A 27799-nucleotide genomic window follows, 5' to 3' on the forward strand; every position below is an offset into this window, starting at 1 on the left:
AAAAATGGCAGAAGGGATTGGGAACCTTTGACAACCTATTTGTTAATCTTGTTAGCAAAGGATGTCCTATCCAGAGAATTAAGGCCAGGAATGTTAATTACTTTCACCTTTTTTTTCCCCAAATTACACATTGACTTAACTTTACTGTGCCTAACTTTGGAATTTGTTTTCTGTATATCTTGTATTTTTTATTTGCTTTGCAGATTTCCTTTTGTACACTGTTTTGTAATACTTTGCCCAGACACTAACTTTTCCAGCCCTAAAGGCCTGTTGTCTTAAGTGGATCAAACTTTTAATCTTAGGGGTGATCCATGGCTTGTCAGAATAAAAGAACTGTATTGTCTTTGTTGGGAAATGCTTGTCAGTCTTGGGCATGATGGTATCATAAAAGGCCTTGGCTTTTTCATCAGCACTTCATGCCACAAGCAACTAGTAATCCACCTACTAAATTAACTCAAACCTGGCTACTTTATGGGTCCCATCACCTGCTTGGTGCACTGTGGAGATCTTTCTAGAACAACAGGTCTCCAAAGAACTCAATTATGATCACTCGAGCTGACTGGAGGGAGGATTTGGGCCTCATATGTAAAAATTTCATGTAGGTGATGATCATTTTCAAGATGGCTTCACCTCTGGTGTTATTTTGAACAATGTGACAAAGTTTATTGCCAAGGCAAATGTCAAGGATGTTTAACCAATTTAAATCTACAAAAATGACCAACTCAAATATCTGGGCATTTTGTATGAAACAAGTCAGACGAGATTGTTAAATGCTCAATTAATTCATTTTGATGTGGTGCCTGTGGTGGTGAGTACACCACACACTGCAACAGGAGAAATATGTCTTGGTAGTCTTTGAGGTCGTACCTTCACTCACAAACATTACAGATGGCCTGGGACTTTTATACAAGTAAGGAGAAATGCTGGAATACACACTTTGATGTACAACTCTCTCCCTCCACCATGATGTTTAGTTCAGCCTTTAGAAAAGAATGCATATCCTTCCGTGCTCAAAATTGTCTTCATTTTATGTACATTTAAATGTGTTCTCTTCCCATATAGGAAACTAAGTGTGTTCATATAGGTGAACTGAGGTCTACCACAGTCTGGTCTTGATCAGAAGAGACTTGCTTTTACCCCATCTGCATCCTCTTTTCTTTTTTGGATTGATGTCTTTGCCAACCCTTCTTTCTGTAATATTCTTTACAAATACTGAACTGCTTTAGGTGCAGTTTCTTATGGCGACTAAGGTGGTCTGCCAGGTCTTGCATGGGTGTTAGGAGTCCAATTTTCTCTGTATCTTATGATATTTTTTACTCTAGTTTTGAAAACTCCTGTTTTTTTCATGTATTTACCTTTGATTTTTTTTCTTATTTCTAACCTCCTCAGAAATATTGCCTAAAAATGACTTTTTGACTGAAATTTTAAGAAATAAGAGGTGTTTTTTTCAGTTTTGAACAGTACTGTATGCACAGACTGAATATTCAGACGTTAGACCAGGGCTGCATGATAAATCATATTTTTTATTGTTATCGCCTTATGAGTTTTCATCATTATGAACTATGATGACAGAACAAATCAAATAACCTCATACACTCATAGACATCATTACATAAGCTGCACAAACTGTTAGCAGCCTAATGAAAGCCTCTCTAAGCAAGGTTTAAACCCTGCTTCAGGTGGGGGAGAAGTAATTTAATCATTAGGCTGAAGAGCAGCGCACAACTAAAACTGTAAAAATGCATCAAACATTAAGACTGTTCTCACACCCAGTTTTAAGTGTGTGAAGCAGTAATGGCTACTATCAGCAAACATATTTACTGACGCTGAATGTTTTTCAGCCTTCCAGTGCACAGAGAAATATGCTTGCAGTTCTGATGTAAATACCTGTTAGTACTTCATCTTTTTTATTTTGCATTATAGTGAATGGTGCTTTTGTAATTTTGTATTTTGCTATTTGTTTTAAAGAGAGGTTAGTCAGATATCTGTATCCAAAAAAAACTGCCTGTACTTGTGACGACAGCTGCTGTAAAAAGTGCTTTATAAATCAAATTTGACTTGGTTTGACTTGATTTGACATCCAGTCCATCACACTATATTAATAATGATTTAGTGCTTCTCAAATCTAGACAACATATATAGTAGAACAGGCAAAAATAAAAATATTTAATAGCTGCACATCTAAGAACTACTGATACCTTTATAAGGCTGTCCAAAAGCCCTAGACTCCATACCTACCGCAAGTACACCGGACAGTAAATAATGCAGGCAAATTAGACACATGTAATCCATCACCCACTATCTGATTGCTTTGAGCTCTGTCTTCACTGCTCAACTTCACCCCTGCACACTAAACTAAGATACAGGAGGAACATGAGGACAAAAGTCTACTTTACAATTTACTCAGTATAATAATGACAATTCACTACAAATACTCACTTCAGATACTACAGTTGCTGCAGATTTTCTCACACTATTAGGACACAAGGTTTCCCTTTAAATACTTTTGATTTATTTTTAGCAAATCACTAGAAAACATGGAACCACTAGGGGAAAAAAAACATGGATAACCTGCAGATTGCACTGGGTTTACTTTTATATGTACTGAACACATATGGACCATATTTTTCTGTCATTAGATCAGGACACATTATGTATGTCTCATATAGTTAGGGTCTATATTTTTTTATGTGCAATATTCAAATATTGCACCTCTGTAAGCTCTTTATTTTTTCTTCACATTATTTAAGCCAGTGAGATGGTGTCTGAGTACTTAAGGAATATTGTGACAGCAGGGACGAGACAGAACACAAAGGGTTTCAGCTTGTCTCAGAAGCTGAAAAGAGGGTGTGTGGACTCACCATATGATGTAATAGCTCCTGACTCCACTAGAGTGCAGCAGTGAGTACAAGACACAACGTTAGAACACCTGGCAAAAGCGTGTGCCCAATTTAATTTAGAGAGGTGTATGTTTTTTATTGTGGTTTTAATCACTAATATATAACCCAACAACACACACAAGCTGTTGTAATCTGCACAGTTATACTATACCCTATACTGTATTTATTTATTAAGCAGTCAATGAAAAAGCAGATATTCATGGACATTGAGAATGAATTTTAAAGTCACTGACCTATCCCAGATTGATGTTTCTTGTAGTTCTCTCCAAAGGACACCAGGCCTATAGCAATACTCTGCAAGCATGGACGGATTGATGGAGTAAACTATGGATAACAAATGAGAAAAGGAAGGTTAATGAACAACACACAAATATCTTCGTTTTAAAATGCAAGAAAACAAATCCGTTGAGTAAGCAGGAAAACAACACACAAAGATCCCATCTTTTTAAAATGCAACAAAACTACAAAGAATAACAGAGAATAAGGGAACTTGGAGTATAATAAATAAAATACATGCTGTTTTAGGGAAAGTCCCAGCAGATTATCAGGAACCAAAGGGAACTGCACGCAACTGTATTTGGATGTGACAACATTTATTTAGAACAAGTAAACCATGATAAACTGTACTATAATATAAGGCTCAAAACACCACATGATTTGACCACTGCAGTCATTTGAACCCTACAGCCATTTAGGATCATTTTAGATAAAATGTGTCCCACATGATTTTGTTTTCCTTTTTTCGTGTTCATACATCTGACCAACATCACAGAAAAGCATGAAAACCAATCATAACACACATGCGCACAAATGCGCACACACAGACTCTGCCAATACCCTTTGCGCTATTATACAGAGACAAGAACAAATATTAGGGCTGCACAATATATAATTTGCCAATACAGACCTTCACAAAACTCAGTAATATGCAAATGAGCCTCTGACCAATCACTAAATGTTTTATTGTGTAATGTGAGCAGGACTGGGTATTGTTTGAGACATACAAAAGCCGATACCACTGATTTCTCAAACTGGTCCCAATTCCTGAACAATTTAAAAACTAATCTTTTATCAAAAATAAATGTGTTATAAATATATAAATAAATACATTGCACATGTAATTGTAGAATGGGCAACAAATTTCTGGAAACAAAAGTATGATTAGCTAGTTTCTGCTTCCTATGGTCATGGCAACCACTGAAACACAATCATGTTTTAAATTAGCTACAAGTAATATAAATAATGAAGCCTGGAATCTAACAAGTCAAGTGCAACAAATATTTCAATGGGTAGAGACTGTTACAGCAGTCAAGCTTACATGTTTAATGTTTTCAGTGTATTTTGCTTTTGCAAGTGTCACGCCACTAGAAACATATGCAAAATACTCTCACAGCATTTTGTACTTGCAAATGGTGTAGAACAAAAGCATTGCGGAAATGTGTGCAGGCCACACCTTACGGCTTCTGGCATAGATAAAAAAGTTATGCTGCTGAAAGCTGAATGCATGCAGAAAAAAAGAATGCACTAAATATTTGGTCCAAACCTAGTATTCTGCCCAGTCATAGATCACTAGGTGTTTAACCAAATCACAGTATTCACATGATCTAAAAAATATAAATCATTTTTGTCAAAATAATGCAGGTTGTAGTGGATGAAATCTTCCCTTACAAAATGGGACCCTCAAATATAAAAGAACATTACTTCATTAACAGGCTGCTAACGGTGCTTGGAGGCGACCCTGCCAGTCTGCAGTGACAGCAGAGGAGGGTAAAGTTCAGCAACCTCACTGCTGGGCTTTAGTTACATTTAGGGAATCATATGCCTTCAAAGAGGGGGGATATAATAATTATTTATCACCTACCCCTAATTCTTCACTGATATGAAGCTGAAGTCAACTATTCACCAGCTTCTTTTTTGAATTTTCCCGTTTCACCTTAAATGGTGCGGCAGTTCTGAGCCTGAGGCGCCAGAACCTAACTGCTGCACCATTTAAAGTGGAACGGGATATGCAGCTAGCTAGCTACTAAGACATCAGCATACTACTAGCGATTTTTTGTGCTTGTTATGAAGAAAAGGACTGTAATACATTGAAATGACATCAAATTAAGATAACAAAATGGTTATTGACATTTTTAACAGAGAAAATACACACATTTGTGGGTTTCTTTCGTCACTTGCGCAGCCATCTTGCCGTTTTTCTGTTTTTCTCATATCACTCTGTTTGGAGTGTGCCTCTGAAAAACCTCCATTTGAGGGCTCTGTAGCCCTAACACTTCGCCCTACCCCTCTATCGCAACAAAAATGGAGATATTCTCCCCCAGGCGTGAACGCAAAACTGAGGGGTAGGGCTAAGTGGTAGGGGCAAAGGGTGAAATGGGATTGGGCCTTTGTGTACATTGTGCAGCCCTAACAAATACAGAAACTAAATACAGAGACCAGTTAATGCATACGCACCTGGAAACCGACACAGCGGCCATAGAAACAGCCCTTGTGCATGGACGCATACTCTCGAAGAAAGCTCTGGCTGAGACCTGTCTCCTCCTGGAAGAAGAGGTTGCCATGGCTGTTATCGTGGAGCAGCCGTTGCGCCAGGTAGAGCAGAGCCCTAAGCTGACACAAAGCACTGCAATACGCCTCCATCTCTCCAGCATTATGGGCAGCGCGGAAAAAGATGCTCCGTCTGTTGGATGCAATGTAGCGCCCCTTGTGGATAATGTGGAGGAGACAGCAGCGCACCACCTGATAGAAATCCAGAGAGAAGTCATTACAATTAAGTTACAGAGCAGAGTTCTAAAGTATGATGTACAGCAGAAAGGCATCCAAAAAAGACTTAAGATATACATTCATGTGTTTGCCTGGTCTACCACCACCACCACTACCTAACCCTCAAAATCTTCAGAAATCTACAGAAAAAAGTGAGCTCCCTCTACAGAACATTCTTGATACATCGATTATTTAAATATCTAGAGGTCAGATCAAGTGGGAAGAATAAGATACGGTCATGAAAGAATGCACCCGCCTTATCAACAATTATCAGCAATTATCAGGAATACTAGAATCATATACACTACATGGCCAAAAGTATATGGAAGCCGGCTGAAATGATGTACAAGCACACTACCATTGCCCTCTAGAGCAGTAAAAATTTGTCTGGAGGGATTAATCATGCTTCAAAGTGTTGGCACAAAGTTGGAAGACCACAACTCTCCAAGTAAGGGGCCCAGCCCAAACCATGAAAACATCCCTAGACCATTATTCCTCCTCCCTCAAACTTTATATTTAGCAGTCTGCATTCAGGAAGGTAGTGTTCTCCATCCATCAAACCCAGGTTTTTTCATCAGACTGATTCATCTGTCTGCTTCATCACAATGGAGAACAGCTGTCCACTGCTCCAGAAACTACTGACACCACTATAGAGAGCTCCTAGCACTGCGCATGGTAAGCTCCTCGGCCATGGAAACCCAATTCATTAACCTCAAGATGAACAGTTCTTGTGCTGATGTTGCTTCAAGGGACGGGTTGGAAGTGAGTGTTGTAACAGAGGACAGACAATTTTTACACTCTACTTGCTTCTGCGCATGGCGGTTGCATTCTGTGAGATTTGGTGGCCTTTTTCTTTACAGCATTGCTGTTGTTGTTCATTGATGATTTTCACTTTATTATAACAGCACTTACGACTGACCTGGGCAGCTCTAGCAGGGCAGAAGATTGACAAACTGCTGGAAAGATGGCATCCTATGATGGTGCTTATGGAAGTCAATGAGCTCTTTAGCACGACTCATTCTACTGCCACAGCTTTGAACTTGTAAGCAATGGGTGGAGCTGATCCAGCCAAACCCACCAATTACAATGATTTAAATTGAAATTATTTTTGGCCATATGGAATAAATGTTTTGCAATAACAATAATCTGATCAATACTTGTACCTTCACTAGTGAGCGATATCCATTGGCAGGAATGTGAGGGTCAAAGTCAAAGTGGTGATAGATGGCAGCAAAGCCAGAGATAACAGGCTCCAAACTGCGAGCATGTTTCTGGATGGTCAGCATAGCATCTACTAGTCTCTGTGCAGCATCTCCCGTTGGCCCCTTTGGGCCTCCAGAAAAGAAGGTAGCATTCTCCTCACATACTTCATACAGGGCTGTAAACACCGCCTTAGTGTCCATCACTGGGAAAAAAAAACAAACACAGAGGTTCAGGGCTTCAGATGAGGTTGAGATTAAACATCCTAACAAAATATCTTCTCATCAGTTAACATATACAGGTTAGGCTAGAAAACACAAGGCTTATCTAAGTAGCAGTAATGCAACATTCTGACAAAAGCCACAATAAGGGATCTACAGGAATTTACAGCAGTTTGCTACCATTTGCAAATGTTGTACACTACTCTTTTTTGAAGTGATTCTGAAATATCTATGAGTCCCAGGGAACTAGGGCTACAACAACTAATAAAAAAAAATTGCAAATGCTGATTATATAAAAAAAATGGTTGGCAACGAATCTTATCAGTGCAGGGCTAAGCATGATCCAAAAAAGTAAATAAAAATGGGAACATTTCACTTTAACATAATCTAAAAAGATGGTTTCCAGTAAGATATGTGTAAAACCGAGCTCACCCAACATGACAGCATGATTGCCATGTGTTAGCATCAGAGAGAAAAGACATTCATGGCAGAAAATGGCAAAAGCTCAGCATGGTTTTTAACTACTGAAACCATAGCAAAACCTCTGTCAAAGGTTAAAAACAGCATGAGGTTCTGTGCTTTTCAGCAATTTCTGTTTTGGTTTAGCAAAACAAAACACCATAGGCTGAAGGGATGAGCTGCATTTTGGTCTAAACTGCACAGATCATTAAAATTTACATGCTAAAGCTCACTTAATTTTGCATGGTTATCTCTGTTTCACGTGGACTGAGTGTGCCTTTGGTACTGTGTGTCTAACATGGCTGAGGACCAGACTGTTACTGTGTGCTCTACAATATTAGGCTTGATTACATGGAGTTACTGACCACACAAACTTTTTTCTTTTAATAATCTTTTTATATACACTAAACTATTAATGATCTTTATCATCAGAGGAGAAATAATTTGAATTGCAATGGTTCTTAGAATCATACTACCTCCATAATAATACTTAAGCTGCCATGTAAAATTTACTTATGCATTGTTCCTTTATAAATTCTGCACCTTTCAAACTGAGCATTATCACAGGACATTTGTGGTTGATAAAGGTACTGCCCAGTTTATGGGGAGAATTTTGGCTTAATTCATTAGCCATTTAGTAGACACTGGAAAGTTATTCTTAGGCCATACTTTGAACATCTATGGCCAGGGTGTCAAACTCAACCAGTAAAAGGGCCATATTAAAAAAATCTCAAAGTCTGTGGGCCAGAGGAAAAAATGTTTTTATTTTATTTTTAATTAATGTTGTGCTGTAACCCGGACTGGCCATTGTTTGTTCAAAATATGCAAAAACTTTAGCAGTAAAATACAGACACTTGTAGCAGACCTTGAAATATTACATAGACACTTGAAATATTCAAAATGTAATTTATTGTTTGAAGTAGACACCTGGCATCCTTTCTTAGCTGCAAGTTCATTAAGACTTGGGCTCAATTTCCGAGCTGTTGAGTTGTCATTAAGTGTTTATATTGGTTGAACTGCAGCTGAAATGCATTTTGGCAATGCGACTGGTGCGGAATTGTGTAGAATTGAGGTGTAACCCCTGTCCCGTAGATTGTTGTTGGGATAGGAGAGTCAGCGCACAGTACGTTGCAGTGAATGCTGGGGACTGTAGTGCAGCATGTTGTGAAACAGGCTAATATTAATAGAAACTTAAAATACTTTTGTGGGCCGGATAGGATTGCATGGCGGGCCTAATCTGGCCTGCAGGCCTTGTGTTTGACACATGGGATCTATGGTGTGATCCCACAAGACCAGATGAATGTACTTAGAAACACTTAGAAAACACATTCCCTGGGGCTTTAAACATCAAATTCTAACTCTGTAACTCATAACTATCTTAGTTGGGAATAAGTAACCTATTGATGCAGAGGCAAAGAATGGCTACACTGTATTTTTAAAATTCTCTTCTCATTAATTAACAATCTCTAAACTAGAGATGGGCAATATGACAATATTTTACTATTATGACAAACTATGTCACAATATTCTTTCATTACATTTTTCAGCAGAAAAATTCTGTTGAATTGGGTTTCAGGCAGTCAAGTTTGTAATACAATAAATGAAAATCATAATTGTAGGTTTATTATCATTATAGAAGTATTGGCATATCAACAGTGCTACTCTAAACTATATTGTTGCACCTATGGTGATATTAAAAGAACTATCTCATGGGCCAAAACTGGTTTAGATTTCTGTATCATTGTGACAAAGCAAACAAATGCACAGCAAATAATTACACATATTTCACTTACATTTTATTCAATTAGAGTAATAATGTGTTTGATATCAAAGTTAAGTTTGTTATGATCTAAACTCAGTTCTGAATATATGCAATACCTGCTCAGAAACTGTCTAATCAAGCATTTACCACAGCTTGCCAAATTGTCAAAAGCTGCCCTTTCACATAAAATCTCAAAATTGGATTAAACTCTAAGAACACCTCTGTTTATTGGTCAAGGTTTGTTCCAAGCTTTTTTCACCAAAAGCTTTTTTCTTGCCTTTGTTTTTTGCTCTTTGCCCTAAATAGTCCCTTTATTACACCACTGAAGCCGCTTTTCATGTCTTTCCCAATTCTCATGAAGTCTGACGGAGTCCTTCCCAATACTCCATTCCCCTCTGTGAGGTATTGCATGTTTCCATTTTCTCCAAGATGCTGCAATATTCTCTCCTCACAAACTTGGTCAAACTGTCTCCTGCTCTGTAAACTTCTCTGTGTAGTGTAAAAGTGTGGTGTTACACTATACTAGAAAGGTGTTTAGAGCAAATCAAACATGGCAGTCGTGACACAGCAAGTCATGTGTGCATTTAGCAGCATAAAAATGTATAACACATTTAAATAATACAGATATATAGTAGATATATATGATGAATGGACCAGTTGAAAAAATCCCCAAAAATCACCTAGAATAAAACTTCTTAAAATTAACTCACATTAAAAGGTAAGAACATTTTGGCCTTCTCCTAGAAAGTTACTATTTTCGAGATATAGTTTTTTCTTTGGACAGCAGTATATTTTATTTCTTTTTCACAGTGTTGATTAAGACAAAATAACATTTATCCTTCCAGCTTGGCTCTCGCTGGTTAACGGTCTGTCACGCATGACGTCAATGTTGTGTTTCATTTAAGAGAATGGGTTTCATCCACCGTACAGAATGCTGAGTCAAAAATATTGAACATATTTAATATTAATGATTTGAATTTGAGGTGGCCACAGCTGAGAATAGATCAGAGGGACAAATATTGGATTATGTACACTCCACACCACAGGACAATCTGGAAAAATAATTGAAATTGGGACACTTTTTTCAATCGTCCTCAAGGGCAAATCTGCCTCTTACTCAGCCCAATGAACCTACAGTGTGGACCAGACATAAGCCAAAAAAATTGATAATGGGATAGTATGATAAAATAGACAGCGATCTGTGCTCTCAACACCAATGCATTTTAACTATTTATTTGACTAGCAATAAATATCTAGTAACAGATTCGCAATAGAAGTTTACTGAGTGGCTAAGCTGCTAATTGTGAAAAGTCTAGTGTAGTCTATTCAGCTGTTCAGTTCACTGGTCAATACTGAATATAGCGGTCACAGACCAGACTGAACCATTAATAACAAGCACAAATGAATTATTGATGTCCTCAGTACAGAGCAAAAAAGTGACGCAAACCCCTTTCAATGTTTGAGTCACAAACACATAACAACACAGCCCCAGACACTGACATCTTCATGACAAGTGGATCATTTCAAAACACAGCTAGAAACTGCTGGCAAGGTCTCTAAGCTAAAGATAGATGCCAGAACATTGTAATGCTTGTGATTTGAATCGATAGGCTAAAATGTCAAAATGTGTACAACAATATGTTCTTCTACCATATGCAGACATGTGCCAACTGTCCACACAAACAAAATTTTGCAGCAACTAAATCTCAAAAGCAATGAAGCTCAAAAGAATGCATATGAGATGACAAAAGCAGACAAAATACATACTTGACATTTTACATATAACTTATATTTATCTACCTTGTAACATCAGAGGAGAAAATGTAATGTCAGATGTGGGATGAAACATGCATCCGACTCATATGCATCCTCCTCGTCAGTCTAAAACAGTGGATCTCAAACCAGACCTCAGGCTCTTTAAGACAGTTTTTTTTTATTTTGATTTGATTTGACAGTTGATTTGAGCAAAAATGTGGACCATCTGGGGGCCCTGAAGAACAGTTTAGGAGGCTCTAAATCTCTGAGAATCTCTTAAACATGTACGTCCAGAGGTATCCAAGACAACCCCCTCTAATTAGTGAATCCAGCTACTTTAAGGCAGGGATGCACCAATACCACTATTTCCCTTCCAATACCGATACCTGATCCTTGAGTTTTGGCTGATACATAGTACGGATACCAATACTAACTCTATTTACCTAACTAGCTTATAAGTCCTGATATTTATGCAGTTTGATTTTTTAAGTAGTTTGGTAAAAGCTATGCTCCTTGTCACTAACAAAACATATCAAGCTTAAATGAATAACATTTACTTGAAACCATGCTGTTGCATGAAGCAACTGACTGACCAAGGCACACCACTAACCCGGCTAGTGGGCTGCTATGCTAAAGGATAAACTTAGGCTAAAAGCTATTTTTACGCCATGACACCAGTCATTCCTTCCATTATTCTCTCCAATGTCTGCGTCCTCAATAAGAACTTGGACTAACATTACCTGAGGGCGTAACAGTCTAAACAGTAGGAGATGAAGGATTCAGGTAAAGGGCTACCATTGTTTAAGTTGCACTGTTTTTATGTTGCATTATCTAGCTCATTTGTTGCAGTACTGGTGAAACTAACACCTAAGGAATAATTACAAATGGCATATCACCCAATACTACTGCCACAGTGCAAATGTGTCCCTTGTTCCAGGTAAGTTTCATGTACTGGTGTACAGAAATTGCTACATGTTATAGAAACTCTCTATTGCTGATAACAACACTGTGTTCAAGTGCCAGTAACAGTATGATTTGTGCAAACCTAGGCAGAACACTGAAGTCTGCAGAGCTGTGGCCCACCAGGACTGAATACTTTCACATGGCCTTAGTCCAATCCCAAGTATCAGCTAAAGGGGTATAAACCTCCCTGGAACTGGGCTGTGGGTCAGGTCACTAGACTGATTGAGCACTATCAAAATACTTTTGGGAGGAGTTTGCGAGCCATTAGTGATCTGGAATACACAACAAGCATCGACAGTTAAAATGAAAAACCATTTTCTTTGGCTCTCAAATACACAAGGACATATCATTGATGCAAAGCACCACTCTTATGATGCATCAAATGCAATTTCCTTGCTAACAGCACAGTCTTGTGGCGAATCTTCAGCCTGCTATATGAGAGTGGGTGAGTGAGTTACAAGTCAGGTCCACAATGCGGCCTTCTAACAATGAAGGCCATAACCACTGTTTAAAGCCTTTGTATCTGTATGAAATTTAAAAAGGTATGAGTCAAGTTGTGCACAATACAAACCGTAAGTATTCCGCAAATCTGAATTTTGCAGTCAGAAAGTTTTTTTTTCTGAATTCTAGCAAATTGATGATTGACTCTATACATTATTTCTGCCTTGAGCAACTAAAGGCTATTATACCATGAATGCCACAAGAATTAGTGTAGCCTCAATAATTAGCTGAAATTTTAGGAGTGCTTTTGTGCATATCTTAGATGTCCGTAGACCAGTATAAGCTGCTTTTGGAGATGCTAGCACCACATGTGACATTTGCTGGAACACTGCTGATACTAGAGATAGCAATTGAGTGCGAGCAGGTCACAAAAACGTAACAGAATGGCATATTAATTTTCCGCAATCGCATTCAGTGTGGAAGACATCATCAGTTATAGATGTGTACTAATGGCCAAAAAAATCACGAGTAAATCATGCTCGGTGTGTAAAGGCCTTAAAACAGGGTATGTGGCATTCTGGTGTAGTGGCATCAAAACTGGCTATCAGTCCATTTCATTCACATAGTCAACCAAAAGCAATGCCAAAAATACATGAAGAGCATTATAGAGGATCAAAGCAAAAATGGTATGACGCACATAAGACCCGTCTGGAAAAAAATGCAAGAAAAGGGTAAGACTTGGAGGACTGTAGAAGGCAGTACTGCTCTTGTTACAAAACCACTTGAGGCTTATCTAAATCTTTCATTACGGAAACACTATTGCATCCAGCCATAAGTAATTATACAGCTTAGGCCATCACCTGATCCCATTACTCAATTAATGACCTAGCACAGAAACATGACAAAATACATTCACACAAGGTAAACTTGAGTCCATCTATTTGGATAATGAGAATTAAATGCAAATTGTGTAAAAAACTGTGTAATTTCTTTAGGTTGAACATAATCACATTCATGATCATAAGTTAAAGGTAAACAGAGAAATGTATTTTAATCTCTGCATACTCAATGTTATTCATGGCTTCATATTTTGGGGTCAGTCCTAATGATATTAAAGATTACGAAAACAACTGCAAGTAATAATAATAATAATCAATTATTATGCCAATAATATGCCCTAGTAAAAGGAAACATAGGTGCTTTTCTTATGCAGTGATGATACATGAGTAAAGCTTTCAATATAACAAACTAAATAACTCAAGATTTACTGCAAACACTGACAGACTTTATAGAGATGAAACATAAAAAACACGGCAAGCTAACAACAGCATTTCTGCATGCATTACAGAGAAGACACACACATGCACACACAGGATTTAGGCAGAGGAGCCATGGTTTTACCCTTGTCTGAACTCATGCTGTCCATCCTGCCCACTCAGTAGAAGCTCAGCCTGAAAGCCAGAGAAGAAATAAAATGTGTGGAGGGTGAAACTATTAGAGAAAGAAAGTTATTATGGGGTGCTATGACTGGACCCTGTCTCTCTTCTCCCCTCCCTGGGGATATCCACACCCTCTAACTTCTCTTCTACTGTCTGTTTTTTTCTTCTTCGGTCACCTCGTACTAATCCGCTCCTTTTCTATTTACACCTCCCACCACTCACACACACAGGCACCCACCCACCCTCAAGGGCATGGCATGGTGATTTCACACACATACCAAATGCATTACCAGCTCTGCTAATGTGTCGTATTACCCACTAAATCACAAAAATCACATATCAAGGTAATACGTTTTTTTTTTTTTCTAAACTAACAGTGCCCTAATACCCAATGCCCTCTGCCTTCATGCCCCTCTAGGCGGCCAGCCACAAGTTGCCTCATTAACATTCGTTGCTATTGGCTATTCCATATGGAGGCTGCCAATGACAAGCACAATAACTGGAAGCTTCAGTGCTAGGGAAAGCAGCCAATCTGTCTGTGTGGGTGTGTATGTGTGTCAGAATGGCTACAGACAAAGGAACATCTACTGAAACAGCAATGAAACTCAAACATTTAGCATGAGTGCTACTTTGAAATTTTAAAATCTGCATAGCGAATTCCTAAACGCAATACATTTACAGGGTTAATAAACAAAAGGCATCCACCAGTCAAAGTGTTTGAATACTGAAACTGCACATTTCACTGCTTGATTATGATTATTATTATTATTATTATTATTTTAACTTTTAGGTCTTCCAAGGTCTGAAAAGCATGTTACAGGCTTCAAATGCACAGTTGTATTTCCGAACAAGTATTCAAAGATTCATTCTCAAAATAAAACAATAATACACCATACTTTTAAGCATATTTGTTATGGCAGCAAGTATATTAAGTAGTCATACTGAAGCCCATCTGCTCACGCACTGTGTTGCTGCAAAAGAATTGATGAAAATCAACGTGATGACTGAATACTCGACTATTCAATTTATTCGGGCCAGTTGCAGTGACAAGTGTTTACATTTGAATGACAAAGTGGAAAAAAAATAAAAAAAAAAATAAAATCTTTCAGAAACACACTACGACACATTTGCCATACTAATCTAAAGTCTGTCAAGTAGAAGTGTAACGATGCATTGTGACACTGTGATACTGCAAAGCAAACGTTACAATACACGGTGGAGAATTGACATCCTATTATTTCTGCCATCTAATGCAACTGTATTGTTTAAACACCAGTTTGTAAACAATCAGCACCAAGCAACAACTCACTCCAGCACTCCTTTGGCCTGCCAGGTCTTGTGTCATTAGTATGATAACTAGGGATGCAACAATACTGATACTGGTATTGGGTATCAGCCAATACCATGCTAACTTACTCATAAAATATGCATCGATACTAACATCCGATATCACCAGATACCATGTGAAGTAAGTCTAGTCTACGCTACCGCGCAAATGAACAAACGACTCAAGTTGGCTGTGAACGAGAGTCTACTCACAAGTTTCTTACGCGGTGGCAGTTCAATAGAAAGTTGCAGGTCACTTTAAACATCTGCGTCTGACTTGGCAGATTCCCGCTTGACATACACTGTATGATTTTAGCACATTTTTAACCACACACATCCACAATCACTTCCCCAACACGGGTGGAGACACATGGCTACCAAAACGGAGGTTAAAAAAAGTCAACATTTGCAGTACTACAGTCTGTATATGCTGACTTTACTTTGTTAAACTGAACAGAAAGTGCACTTAATTAACCACCAAGGCAAAAAGGTACATACAAAGCACTAAACCATTAACCATAGGCTTCCACCCCGTGAGCCCAAACACAAAACAATCACACCCCCGACACAGAATAGCACAAATGACACATTCACATACCTTTAGGCTAACAAACAACAAAAACGACATTAAATGTCCCTTTTAGCTTTAAAATGTTCCCTTTAAGCTTACTAATAATGCAGTTGCTTATTTATTTTTTAGGTTTTTATACTACTATTATTCTTATTATTTTGCTAAACATGAAATTTACAGGACATGCTATTCCCCTGCAACCGGGCAATTCAGGATACACTTTCATCCTTGTTTTAGCAGAATGTAAACCTGGTTACAGTATGGATACCAATCCAAGATGGCCTAAAAATTATTCTCTAATTTTAAATACAGTATTATTATGAGGTATTACGGTATACCACGGTGAAAAAAGTGATGACAGCATTTCAAAATTATACTGTCAAATTTCTATTCCATGTCTGAAAAGGCCAAATAAACAGATTTCATTCATTTATATTTTTTAAGAGGGGCTCAATGATTGGTGGTGTGGGAGCTCACATTTTGATGGCATGGTTAGAAAGAGTGAAAAAATCAGAGCCTCAAAAAACCTCAGAAAAACAAGCATGATAGCAGCTCAGCAACAGCTAAGAGCTGCACTCACCCCAGAACAGGTTTAATTTTAGCTGATAGGAAGTGTCTAAAAGCAACAAGGCACTCCTTTAAAACCATGCATGTTCAAGACCATAAATTCATGGTCTCTGTATCAGTTAGACTCCGCCTTGTCTCAGTCTCACGGTAAGAAAAGTTTTTTTATACACTGTACAGTTTTTTTTTTGTATATTATACAGTATCAACAATACATTCAGACAACAAAAAACTGCCCTTTTCTATAACAGGGATTCCCAACCTTTTGCAACTCACAGACCACACAAACGATCACAAGCTTCTGCGGTCCAAATGTAACCGATCAGGTAATGTTGTCTGACTCACCTAATTAGATAGCTAGTCTGCTTTGACAGCTACAGAGTACTGGATATCAGGGTGATAAGAGAAAAGCTGCAAACTGTTTTTTGACTCAACTACTACAAAGTCTTGGTCCTGACTCAGGCTCCATGTGTCTAGGTCTTGGTCTTGAACCAGACTCAGCTTTAGTGGTCTTGAGTACAACACTACCAGCAAAGATACTAACTAACCAGCTCCTCTCTGCTAGGAAGCATCACTCTTTAACATGCATTACCTGTTAGATAGATGTGTTGACATTTGTTGCATGAAATACACTACAATAATATTTGGAGACAATGCATTACAAAGGGGATACTGCCCAAACCTAGTTATCATACAATGCATTTTGCCCATGTATAAATGCTTCACCTATGAACCTGACACCCAAACACATAACCAAATTCTCACCATATCAAAGTGCATCTTTTGGAAGCACTCCATGGCCTCAGAGAACAACACATGCCTGCAAAGGGACTGCTGTGCCTTTAGAGTCAACTGCAGTGAGTGAGCACTAGCTAAAACTGCACAAAAGCTGCCAAATGAGTTTACAATAAATCAGTTTTGTTCTTCATTAGACAGTAAAAAATAACTTTGGCAGTTGGACCCTGTATAATCTTGTTTAACAGTGCTATAAATAAAGGTTTATTGGATAAAGACAGGGTATGGTAAATCTACGTGTCAGTTCTGCCAAATATAGATGGCCCTGATTCTCCGTTTTAAATGCAGCTTCAAATGCCATAGGTTTCATTAATTATTTTGCAGTAACTGTCAAGTACTGCTTTCCTGGCACAGAATGATATGTATTAGCTACCGTTATGTACCTAATATATGAGTCTAGCAACATATTTTTTTAAGGTTAGAGTAGATGTTCTATTTTAAGTTCAAAATCTTCACATTAGTATACTACAAACTATTTTTTTCTGGTTCAAGCCCTGTGCCAAGTGTCTGGCTACATGTTTTGTTACTGAAAGGGAACAATGAGACAGATATTAGCCCCATATTACTCCACACAAAGTTCGAGAGGAAGCTGTTAACAATGCCTTGCAGGATCCATGTAATGATGAGTTTCCTTTCCTTATCATCCACACCACCAACCACAAAAACAAAAACTACTTCAAATCTTAAAACTACATATACACAATTTCACCCACATTTCTTAGCTTAATTATTAGATTTTAAGTATGTTGTACATCTCTATTGCTGTTTACACTGTATGCTTACTTATTATAAATAAATACATAAAATAACAAATCCATGCTTCCTAAGGACTAGTACTATATGCTAGAAGAATATCTTACAAACTTGACACAGCTTGTTTTGAACAGACGTTTAGTTCTGTTCTGCTTCTCTTAAAATGACCCCTAAGGGAACCTTACACAGTATTGTAAACATTACCAGACACAAATCACATCTTCAGAAAGCAAACATATTATTTAGTATTTTAACTATATGAAGGCATGCAATTTTCTTTTTAGTTACCTGACAAATGCAGAATGAAGCCAGATAGCTAATGTTACTGCCAGGAAGCCAAATATCTTGCACACAACTGTTTAACTGTGGTAAAACTGTGTTTAAAGCAATACAATTAGGATAACAGATTACTTGGGTGAGAGAAATGAGTCACCAAAGGAGGAGAACAAGAAGCTAAAAGCTAAATTTGGACAGCTAGCTATCTAGATATCTTACCTCAGTTTGGCGCCTTTCTCCTGCTGAAAGAGTTCAAATTTGTCTCTGATATCCACTTTGTGCTGAATAAAGACATTACAGTCCGATTTGTTGAATATGCCAGTGACACAGCCTCAAATCTCATTAGTAGTCCTCTGGTTTGACGTGCTGCATATATCATATATCTAAATGTATTTTTCTCTGCTGTGGCATAGTAACAATTTCCAATAGCCACAAACCACTGTAGCAGACACTCTTATTCAGAGAGATAAGAATGGTGGTTGTCTTGTTCACAGACTCTGGACAGGAAAGTGTGAGGTGAGAGTGTTACACTAGCCAGTCATTGTAGCTTTAGTACGTATTAGTCTCCATAGTTTTTACTCAAGGTATACTGCACTCTGCAGGCATTCTGGCCTATTTAAGAACAAAAGCTCTCTATAACGCTCTACAATGTTCACACCTGCACATTACACTATAGGAAGCACTACAGACAACTGGCAGCATGCACAACAATTCAGATATACAGTACATTCCAAGAAGCACTTGCCATTTACTGTTTGGTTTCACATTTTTCATTCACCATCCACGTACTGCAAGGTCCTTCAGTAGGCTTAACTACAAGGAAGAATATGTGAAAAGAGAGAGTTTACAGTTCTGGCTTGTCTAGTTGTCTGCCAGACAAAACACCCTGGTAGACACCACTGTTTTTGGTTTCAATGTTTCCATCAGGATTTCGTGTTTCCTGTGAAGAGGTGTTTCAGCAGAACATTAAACTAGCACCACATTTGACACATTTATAAATATTTCTTGAAATTTCAAGAGTTATTATCTCACGTTTCCTGAGGGCTTGGACCTCACACAGTTGGTTTTGATGTTTGTCCCATCTTCTTCTCTTAATATTACACCAAAAGGAACTTTACACAGGGGTGTAAATGTTCACCAGACAGAATCCACATTTCCTAAAAGGAAACTGTCTGTATTCTTTCAAACTGCAGCAAACTATATAGGCTATACTGCAGTTATGTGTTTTGTTAATTATACAGTGATAACAGTAAACATAACCATCAGTATTGTTTCGTGACCAATACCAGCATACCTACAAGGCCAAGTACTATCTGCTCTGTTTATGTTTATTATTCAAGTTGCACGAAGGGAATTGTAAAGGGTTGTTTTAATGTGTTCAAAGTCTTTCACACGATTTTTTTGTGATATATTTCTCGTATTCTATGCGCCTTTTCAAATGTTTAACCTGTGCCCAGTCTAACTGGAGAGATTATGAGGCTTACAAAAATACCATTCATTGAGGATGACTGGAGATTATAAGGATTACAAAAATACCATTCATTTCGTACAGGCGCAACGAAGCCGACGCAATGAAGTAAATCTTCGTTTGGAAACAGAAAGCAGTGACCCTTAATCTCTCTGCTACCTCCTGAAACACAAAAGAAAATCCCTCTGGTCTCAGACTAACTTTATTTTTCAGCAGACTGCATTGATGCCAAGACAGCCATTAGTAGTCCATTCCCACACACCATAATCTAGAGCCTATCCATCCATCGTGAATGTGTGCTGGTAAGCCTACAAAGAAACCGAGAAGCCTAATCATTTAAATCACAAATAACGACGAGAATCGAGAATCGTATTAGCTATTTCGCAAGTGCACTTTTTGCCATCCGGTGACAGGTAGACGCAAGAACACCGAGACGGAAAAACGGCCGCCTGCATATGTGCCAGACTATAAAGTAGCCAGTAACGTTGGCCTGAGACTGATACGGATTTGAGTACGGCATACCATCAACTCTTTTGATCTGAAGGACACGTTAGCTACAACACAGAAGCTTAGCAAGCACAACTGACTCCAAGGGCTGACCGTAACCTATTTCATAATCTGGGAAATAATTTATCACATTAAACATAAACATTCTTAAACCACGTAACTAAAGGATTAAGCAATGTAATATTCTACTGTTAGCTGTCAGGCTATTAGGACTCTGTGCCTAATCTTGTTTACAGCTCTGTAATGCTGGGATAAGCGGCGAAAAAGATGTCCGACACGATGTGAAGTTCAAAATGCTTCACGACAAGAGTTGAAATGTACAGGACAACGTTACCTATGGGCCCATCTTTAAGTTTTGAAGACCGTCTTCCATTTGCACCTTTTTCAAGAACACCGCTTCCAGACTTCCTCCGCGACGCCATGTTTCTGATGTGAATCATTACCGCCCCCTCTGTTCCTGCCAGTTCATACCTGTCATTGAGCCACGCCCATATCCAAAATCCTAACCAATCACGGATCAGATGATGTCTATTGAACCTATCAAATCCTGTTAGAATTTTTTTCTAGTCAGCTGCCCATTTGTGTCTCAGGGTTTGTAACGGTTGCTTCTCAACAATGAATTAGACATAAACAACAGCAACAGTTTAAAAACTACCACAGTTTCTTTATTCATTTCTTTTTTTCTCTTTCTGGTTTTGTGTATGGTTTTGTACTCATATATATAATTGGCGATGTTTTTTTTATATTGTTTTATTTCAACAGTGATGCAGAAACTCACATAGGCTTTGTTAGTAGACCACTTTTAACGATACAAAGGCACAGACAAACAGATAAAAATCCACAGATAAAGAAAAAAATATATATAAAGACACATTTATGTTTTCTTTAATAGCTTTAAAATATGATTCCATGTCATTTCCCCTTTCCACCCTTATAAAGACAGCAACCTAATCCACTCTTTTTACTTTCAGCCTCTCCATTGCCACCTATTCAGGGCTTCTCCAGCAGAATGTCATCTTCCACAGTATTGACCACATCCTGGTAAGGACCTTGTACTTGAGAGCGTTGGATCTGATGATAGGTTGAGGTGCAATCGTCCAGATTTAGACCCTAAAGGCATGAATGGGTGTTGGTTAATCTTGTTTATGTTCTAATCATTAACCATTATGTTATTACAGCTTAATAATACCTCAACTGAACAATTGCTGTTATGATCTAATGTAGAGTATATCTAACATTGCAAGCAATTACACCACCCTCCCCCCTTCCCTGTGCAGGAAAATGATGTAGACACATGCAACTAAGAAAAACATTTTAGAAATAACATAGTATATACAAGAAATGCTAGCAGTCAGGATGCAGAAAGAGAAGACAAACCTCATAAATATTTTCTTCCTCCTTGCCCTTTCTCTTCTCCAGCTCATGAAGTCCCCTTGACTGTATAAAAAAGTTAGGATAACACATTTATGTGAGAGTAACCAAATGTGATCACTTATCATCACTAAATCAACTGACTGATGATCGATAATATAGCATTGCTTTGAGTTTGAATATGGATTATGCTATGGGTGAATCTGCAGTGATTAGTAGACAATTTGTATAATGATGCACATTTTAAATTCTTCTATTCTTCTTTTCTGGTAAGAGTTACCATATATATATATATATATATATATATATATATATATATATATATATATATACATATGTGTATATATATATATATATACATATGTGTGTATATATATATATATAAATATGTATGTGTGTGTATGTGTGTTCATGTGTGTGTGTATGTGTGTGCGTGAGACCTTGCAGATGAGCATGGTGCCAGGAATGAGCACGCAAAACAGCAGAAAAACACCTTGAACAGTGATGATGCTGTTTTTAGTCGTCTCGCTGATGTTCAGTGTCTTGCGAATGGGCTCTAATGAGGGGCATAAAGCAGGGAATATCTCATTGTACATGATAGAAAATTAATCCATTTTATACTGCACTACTACATAAACTCCATCAACTGTTAGAGAAAAAGAACTGTTAGAAGAAGAGAAAAAAGAGAGTCTCTGAGAATTTTCATGACTGAAGCAATACAGTTTTGTCAGTTAAAACACTTGGGATGACTGTCACAAAATGTGCATAGTCTATATTGCTGATGGCATGTTTTTAACTTTTCCATAATCAACCACACCAACAATATGGCGCTGTCACTAAGCCAAAACACAATGACTGCATTCACACAAACCTGTAGGTAAAACAGTCTATGGCTGTGTGTAACTGCAAATCTCTACCACCTACCTGTCTGAAAAGATTGGCCACTTGAAGCAGCTATTCTTGCTTTTATTTAACTTATAAACTTCTCATGTCTTGTCACGTTTACCATTGTCAACATATTTTCTAAAATATTTATTGCAATATGCAGATCAGACAAAGATTATTTGTGTATTTAATTGTATTTTAATTACAAACAATGGAACAAAACCTGCAAAAAATTAATATGCATCAGAAACTACATTATTCCAGTTGATAATATTGTTTTTTATGTTGTTAATTCACAAGCCATTACACTTACATGTTGCTTTAACTCACTGGCTACCGGTGTACAATTACAGACTGTAGCCCATCTGTCAGGCACAATTTGTTGTCAGCACTGCTTTTGACCACATATTATTTGGGTGGTGGGCCATTTTCAACTCAACAGCAACAATGACATGGTAGTGGCATGATAGCTATGCATTGGTGCTGGTATGAGTGCCCCATGCACAGCGTGTTAAAAGGGATTTTTAAACACAACACTGTCACTCATAGGTTGAGAGTGGTCCACCAGTCCTAAATATCTAGCCCTGTGGCTCTGTGGTCAGAAAGTGACCATTAAGGAAGTACAAGAAGACAGCTAACCGAAATTGTACGTGAACAGCTTGGCTACAGACTCTAACTGCACACCAGCAAGATGGAGCTGGAATGTAAGGTAGGTGTTTCCAATGAAGTGGACAGTGAATATGATTTTTTCTTTATTGTAGTCCTAACCATCAAGCAATAGTAACATAAAAGTAGGTAATGTAAAGAAAGAGCCCAATTGCATGCATAAAAAACAAAAACCTTTAAATCGTTTAAAACTCACCAAACACCTGCAGGAAGGTGCCGGGCGTAGTAAGAATGTAGGGCGGCTGAGTGAGGTTTAGGGTGCACGAATACAGGCCAATATCAGTCTTGCTGACATTTTTTAGCTCCAGAGAACTGCATTTGACATCCTTTTCCGTCTCTTTTATGAAAGTATTTGATACTTTCATTCGTTCATTAGGCAGGGTGATCTGGTTACTCGTACTGTTACCGTGGGAAGTCATAACTGTCAGGGACCATGTGACCTGGCTAGGTGTGCCTTTGTAACAGCACTGCATAGTGGCTGTCTCTGAGACAGGGATCCGTAAGGAGGGCTGGTCATCCATCAGGCTTGTTTTCGCTTGTGCAGCACTGTCATCAACTAATGAGAAAAATCAAATACACACAGTTTTCCCCTCAGTTGAACTGTAATCAATCAGCCAAGAAGGCAGGTTTGGTGTCCAAAGTGTTCTTCCTTATTTTTACACTGAAGCTACTTGGCTAATGTAGCTAATAAGCAGTGAAAGCTTATGTACACCAATTAGCATCACACATTTGTCATAAACTGTGTTGAATTGTTAAATAATCTCAATTAGACACTATAAGAGATAAGTGTCTAAGATATTAGACACTGTAAGGTATATACTGTAATAATCTATAATATTGTAATAATAATACCGCTGCAATAATTAAATAAAAAAGCAATAGGCTTATTGCTTTATTATTTAATTATTACAGTAGTATTTTTATACTATAAGAGGCTGTGGGTTACTGCGATTATATCATGGGGAAGGGTGTTCTTTGGCATGATGTGAAGCGGAGTGCCTAAAACTCCCTTCCCTGAGATAAAAACTCAGTGCCTTGAGTGGCTTATTGCTTTTATGAAACGGCAGCCAACATAAAATATATTAAAATACACGATGTTTTAGATAATTATTTAATTCGAACACAGCCAATCAGATTTTAGGACCAGAACTATAATTTTATAGTTCTTATAGTTAATCTTATAGTTATAATCTTAATTAGACACTGTAAGATATGTGATACTATAAGGTATTTTATACTATAAGATATTAGACACTATATGATATATAACATAAGATATCTGTGGAACTGGACAAAAGTAAAGACAATATTCAGAGAATTCAGGCAATATTCAGAATATTCAGGTTCGATATCTGAAAAAGATGTGCCCAATTTGAATTTGATGCCAGCAACACAGTTAAAAAAAGTTGGGACAGTGACAACAAAAGACTTGAAAGTTGTATTATGCTAAAAAAAAATCTCACCACGGGTTAGTTTAATTGGCAACAGGTCAGCATGATTGGGTATAAAAGGAGCAACGCAAAGAGGCTGAGTCTTACAGAAATAAAGATGGGGAGGGGTTCACCACTCTGTGTGGTGTAAAATAGCTTGGACATAGCAAGAACTTGGGGATTTCATTATCTACATAAAATCATGTCATTGAAAAGATTCAGAGAATCCAGAGAAATCTCTGAATGCAAGGGACAAGGCCAAAAACCAATTTTGGCTGACCTTGATCTTCAGACATTTAAGAAGCACTGCATTAAAAACAGATATGATTTTATAGTGGACATCACTGCATGGCCTCAGGAACACTTCCAAAAACCATTGTCTGTGAACACAGTTTGTTTCTGCATCCAAAAAAAGCAAGTTGAAACTCTAACAGGCAAACAAGAAACCATACATAAACAGGATCCAGAAACACTTTTCTGGGCCTGAGCACATTTAAGATGGAAGAAAAAGGAAAAGTGTCCTGTGGTCCAACGAATGAAAATTTGAAATTCTTTTTGGAAATCATGGACGCCGCATCAAAGAAGAGAGGGGCCATCCAGCTTGTTATCAGGGCACAGTTTAAAAGCCAGCATCTGTGATGGTATGGGGGTGAAATAGTGCACATTGCAAGGGCGACTTGTATATTTGTGAAGGCACCATTAATGTTAAATGACATATACAGGTTTTGGCAACTTATGCTGCCATCCAGATGACGTCTTTTTCAGGAAAGGTCTTGCCTATTTCAGCAAGACATTGCTAAACTACATTCTGAATGTATGACAACAGCATGTAGCAGCTCTGTAGCAGAAGATTCTGGGTGCTAAACTGGCTTGCATGCAATCCAGACCTGTCACCCATTAAAACCTCTGCATTATGAAACAAAAAATACAACAAAGTAGACCCTAAAACAGTTGCGCAGCTGAAATCCTAGATCAAGCAAGCAATTTCCAGAACTACAGCAATTGGTTTCAGTTCCCAAATGCTTATAGAGTGTTGTTAAAGGTGATGTAACACATGGTAAACATTCCCCCGTCCCAAATTTTTTTAAATTTGTTGCTGGCATCAAATTCAAAATGGGCACATATGTTTCATGAAATAATTAAATGACTCAGTTTCAACATTTGATATGTTGTCTTGGTACTATTTTCAATTAAATATAGGGTTTAAATGATTTGCACATCATTGTGTTCTGTTCTTATTTTGGAAACAAGGTTGTAATCTATACAGTAGTTTTGACAGCCGAGACGCAATGCTTTTAAGAAGCATTTCAGTTTGTATTTTATAAAATAAGGCATAAAAAAGATTTAGACCAATTCGCTGATCAGTTAGCTGATATCAGCCTGCTATGCCTCTATCTTATTTGTTTTTGCTACTGTTGAATAAAAAAAGCAGTTTAAAATGTGCATTTGTGCTAACAAACACGTATCATGAAAGTCTATTTGTTATATTTTTGCCAAATCACTAACCGTAATTTTTAAGTTTTACAAACTATACAAAAGTCTCTTTATTAAACCACACTGAAGAGCACATTATGCACCTTTGTTAAAAAAAGATTAAAAAAACTGAAATATGATTGTACAAGTCTAAGGCCATCTAACACCTGTTTTAGCAGGAGATGAGCTCCACTGGAGCAAGACAGGAACTAGAGTCTCTGGACTGTGGCAAATGAGAGCAAAGTAAATATAACAGACTAGATTGAGTTATAACTTGTTGAAGAATGCATTAGTCTATGAAAGCATAAACGAGCTTTGAAAAGCAATCTTTCTATCTTTGAACTTTAGCACTATTAGCATAGCATTGTATTTCAATATGTTTGGGTAATAAGCCAATCCAGTGCAAGTTGCACAACCACAATCAATGCAATTGTTCCATGATCATTATAAAACAAAAACCGATTAACATATTTTGAGTTTCTGTGCATACTTACCTGCCAAAAAACAGAATAGAAAGACCATTCTTGCCTCCATCTTTGATTATACTTCTCACACAGGTGCCAAAATACAGACTCTAAAATAATGCCTCTTCCTCAGATGTTCGCACTTTGATATGATGACATTTTCCGTTCACTCCTACTCATTTGTTTTCCCCCCACCCACTACTCTCCTCTCTCTAATAGACAGGGGTGTAGAAACCCATTGATGCAGTTTGATGTGTCAATCCCAGCTGCATCAGTTTTGGAATGTTAGAACCAATATAATCAATTATAGTAATATCTAATAAAATATGGCACCATTTCTTCATTTTTTTTCAAACAAAAATAAAAAACAAAACAAATGATTCCAAATTAGGGTTGGATATTGAAATCAATACTTTTATGATGCTGGCCAAATTACCTCAATACTACAGAGTATACAAAGATTCTGTGTCATTCTATACAGTCAAGTAGTCGGTTTTGGAATCTGTGAGCCAATAGGCATGCTTGTTGCATTTTGTAAGCATTTCATTAACATGGTTATGATGAATTATGTTAAGGAAAATGTTTTTCAGGATTACAGGAACAATGAAAGTGAAGCATTTATTGATTTGAAAAATTTTATCAATTTGAAGAATTAATAAAAATGTGACAAACAAGAAGCCTTTCAAGACACGCCTTATTAACACTTTGGATGTGTTGGTGTATATATATGTATATATATTATATATATATATTATATATATATATATATATATTATATATACCAATCAGGCATAACATTATGACCACCTCCTTGTTTCTACGCTCATTGTCCATTTTATAAGCTCCCCTTAGTATATAGCAGTGGTGGATGAACTACACAAATCATGTACTTGAGTTAAAGTAGAGATATCCATGGTAAAATATTACTCCAGTAAAAGTGGAAGTCCCTTTAGACCTCCACTTGAGTAAAAGTACAAAAGTATTTGCCTTCAAATGTACCTAAGTATTGAAAGTAAAAGCATTAAAGATTAATTATGACTCTGATGTCCTATTATCATTTTTGTAACAAGACTCTTGCTTAATCAACTCACGTCAGTGTTACTGCAGTGTTGAGAATGATCCACCACCCAAATAGTACCTGCTCTGTGAGGGTCCATGGGGGTCCTGACCACTGAAGAACAGGGTAAAAGGGGGCTAACAAAGTATGCAGAGAAACAGATGAACTACAGTCTGTAATTGTAGAACTACAAAGTGCACCTATATAGTAAGTGGAGCTGACAAAATGGACAATGAGCGTAGAAACAAGGAGGTGGTCATAATGTTATGCCTGATCTGATTGGTGTGTAT

The 27799-nt window shown here is 37.5% G+C and overlaps 2 protein-coding genes across 5 annotated transcripts in view; both read right to left on the bottom strand.

Moving 5' to 3' along the window:
- Positions 1 to 20603, bottom strand: part of lipeb (lipase, hormone-sensitive b) — a 41219-nt gene extending 20616 nt beyond the window's left edge. For 2 of the 4 annotated variants that reach the window (XM_036558271.1, XM_036558270.1), the window contains exons 1-4: positions 20498 to 20603; positions 6827 to 7068; positions 5355 to 5639; positions 3134 to 3224 (exon numbers count right to left, since the gene is read on the bottom strand). In XM_036558271.1, coding sequence (XP_036414164.1) covers positions 3134 to 3224; positions 5355 to 5639; positions 6827 to 7068; positions 20498 to 20603 — 724 coding nt within the window. Of the gene's footprint in view, positions 1 to 3133; positions 3225 to 5354; positions 5640 to 6826; positions 7069 to 13865; positions 13916 to 18933; positions 19002 to 20497 lie in introns of all 4 variants that reach the window. The other 2 variants (XM_036558273.1, XM_036558272.1) reach the window with 2 other exon arrangements.
- Positions 20604 to 20825: 222 nt separating this feature from the next.
- On the bottom strand, positions 20826 to 26610 carry cd79a (CD79a molecule, immunoglobulin-associated alpha). The gene is made up of 5 exons (XM_036558516.1): positions 26483 to 26610; positions 23282 to 23641; positions 21975 to 22090; positions 21541 to 21600; positions 20826 to 21273 (listed from the first exon to the last, which is right to left on the bottom strand). Exons 1-5 carry the CDS (start codon positions 26520 to 26522, stop codon positions 21154 to 21156), a joined length of 696 nt encoding a protein of 231 aa, XP_036414409.1. The 5' UTR covers positions 26523 to 26610; the 3' UTR covers positions 20826 to 21153.
- Between the last annotated feature and the right edge of the window lie 1189 nt (positions 26611 to 27799).

This window comes from Colossoma macropomum, unplaced genomic scaffold (assembly GCF_904425465.1).
Source record: "Colossoma macropomum unplaced genomic scaffold, Colossoma_macropomum, whole genome shotgun sequence".
Taxonomy (NCBI): domain Eukaryota; kingdom Metazoa; phylum Chordata; class Actinopteri; order Characiformes; family Serrasalmidae; genus Colossoma; species Colossoma macropomum.

Bases quoted from the DNA above. Each gene is read 5' to 3' on its own strand.
- cd79a (XM_036558516.1), bottom strand. From the start codon at position 26,522: ATGGAGGCAAGAATGGTCTTTCTATTCTGTTTTTTGGCAG. The intron at 22,091-23,281 runs GTGAGTTTTAAA...GCCCCTCATTAG, and splicing joins CACCTTCCTGCAGGTGTTTG to AGCCCATTCGCAAGACACTG. The intron at 21,274-21,540 runs GTTTGTCTTCTC...TCATGCCTTTAG, and splicing joins AGGAAGAAAATATTTATGAG to GGTCTAAATCTGGACGATTG.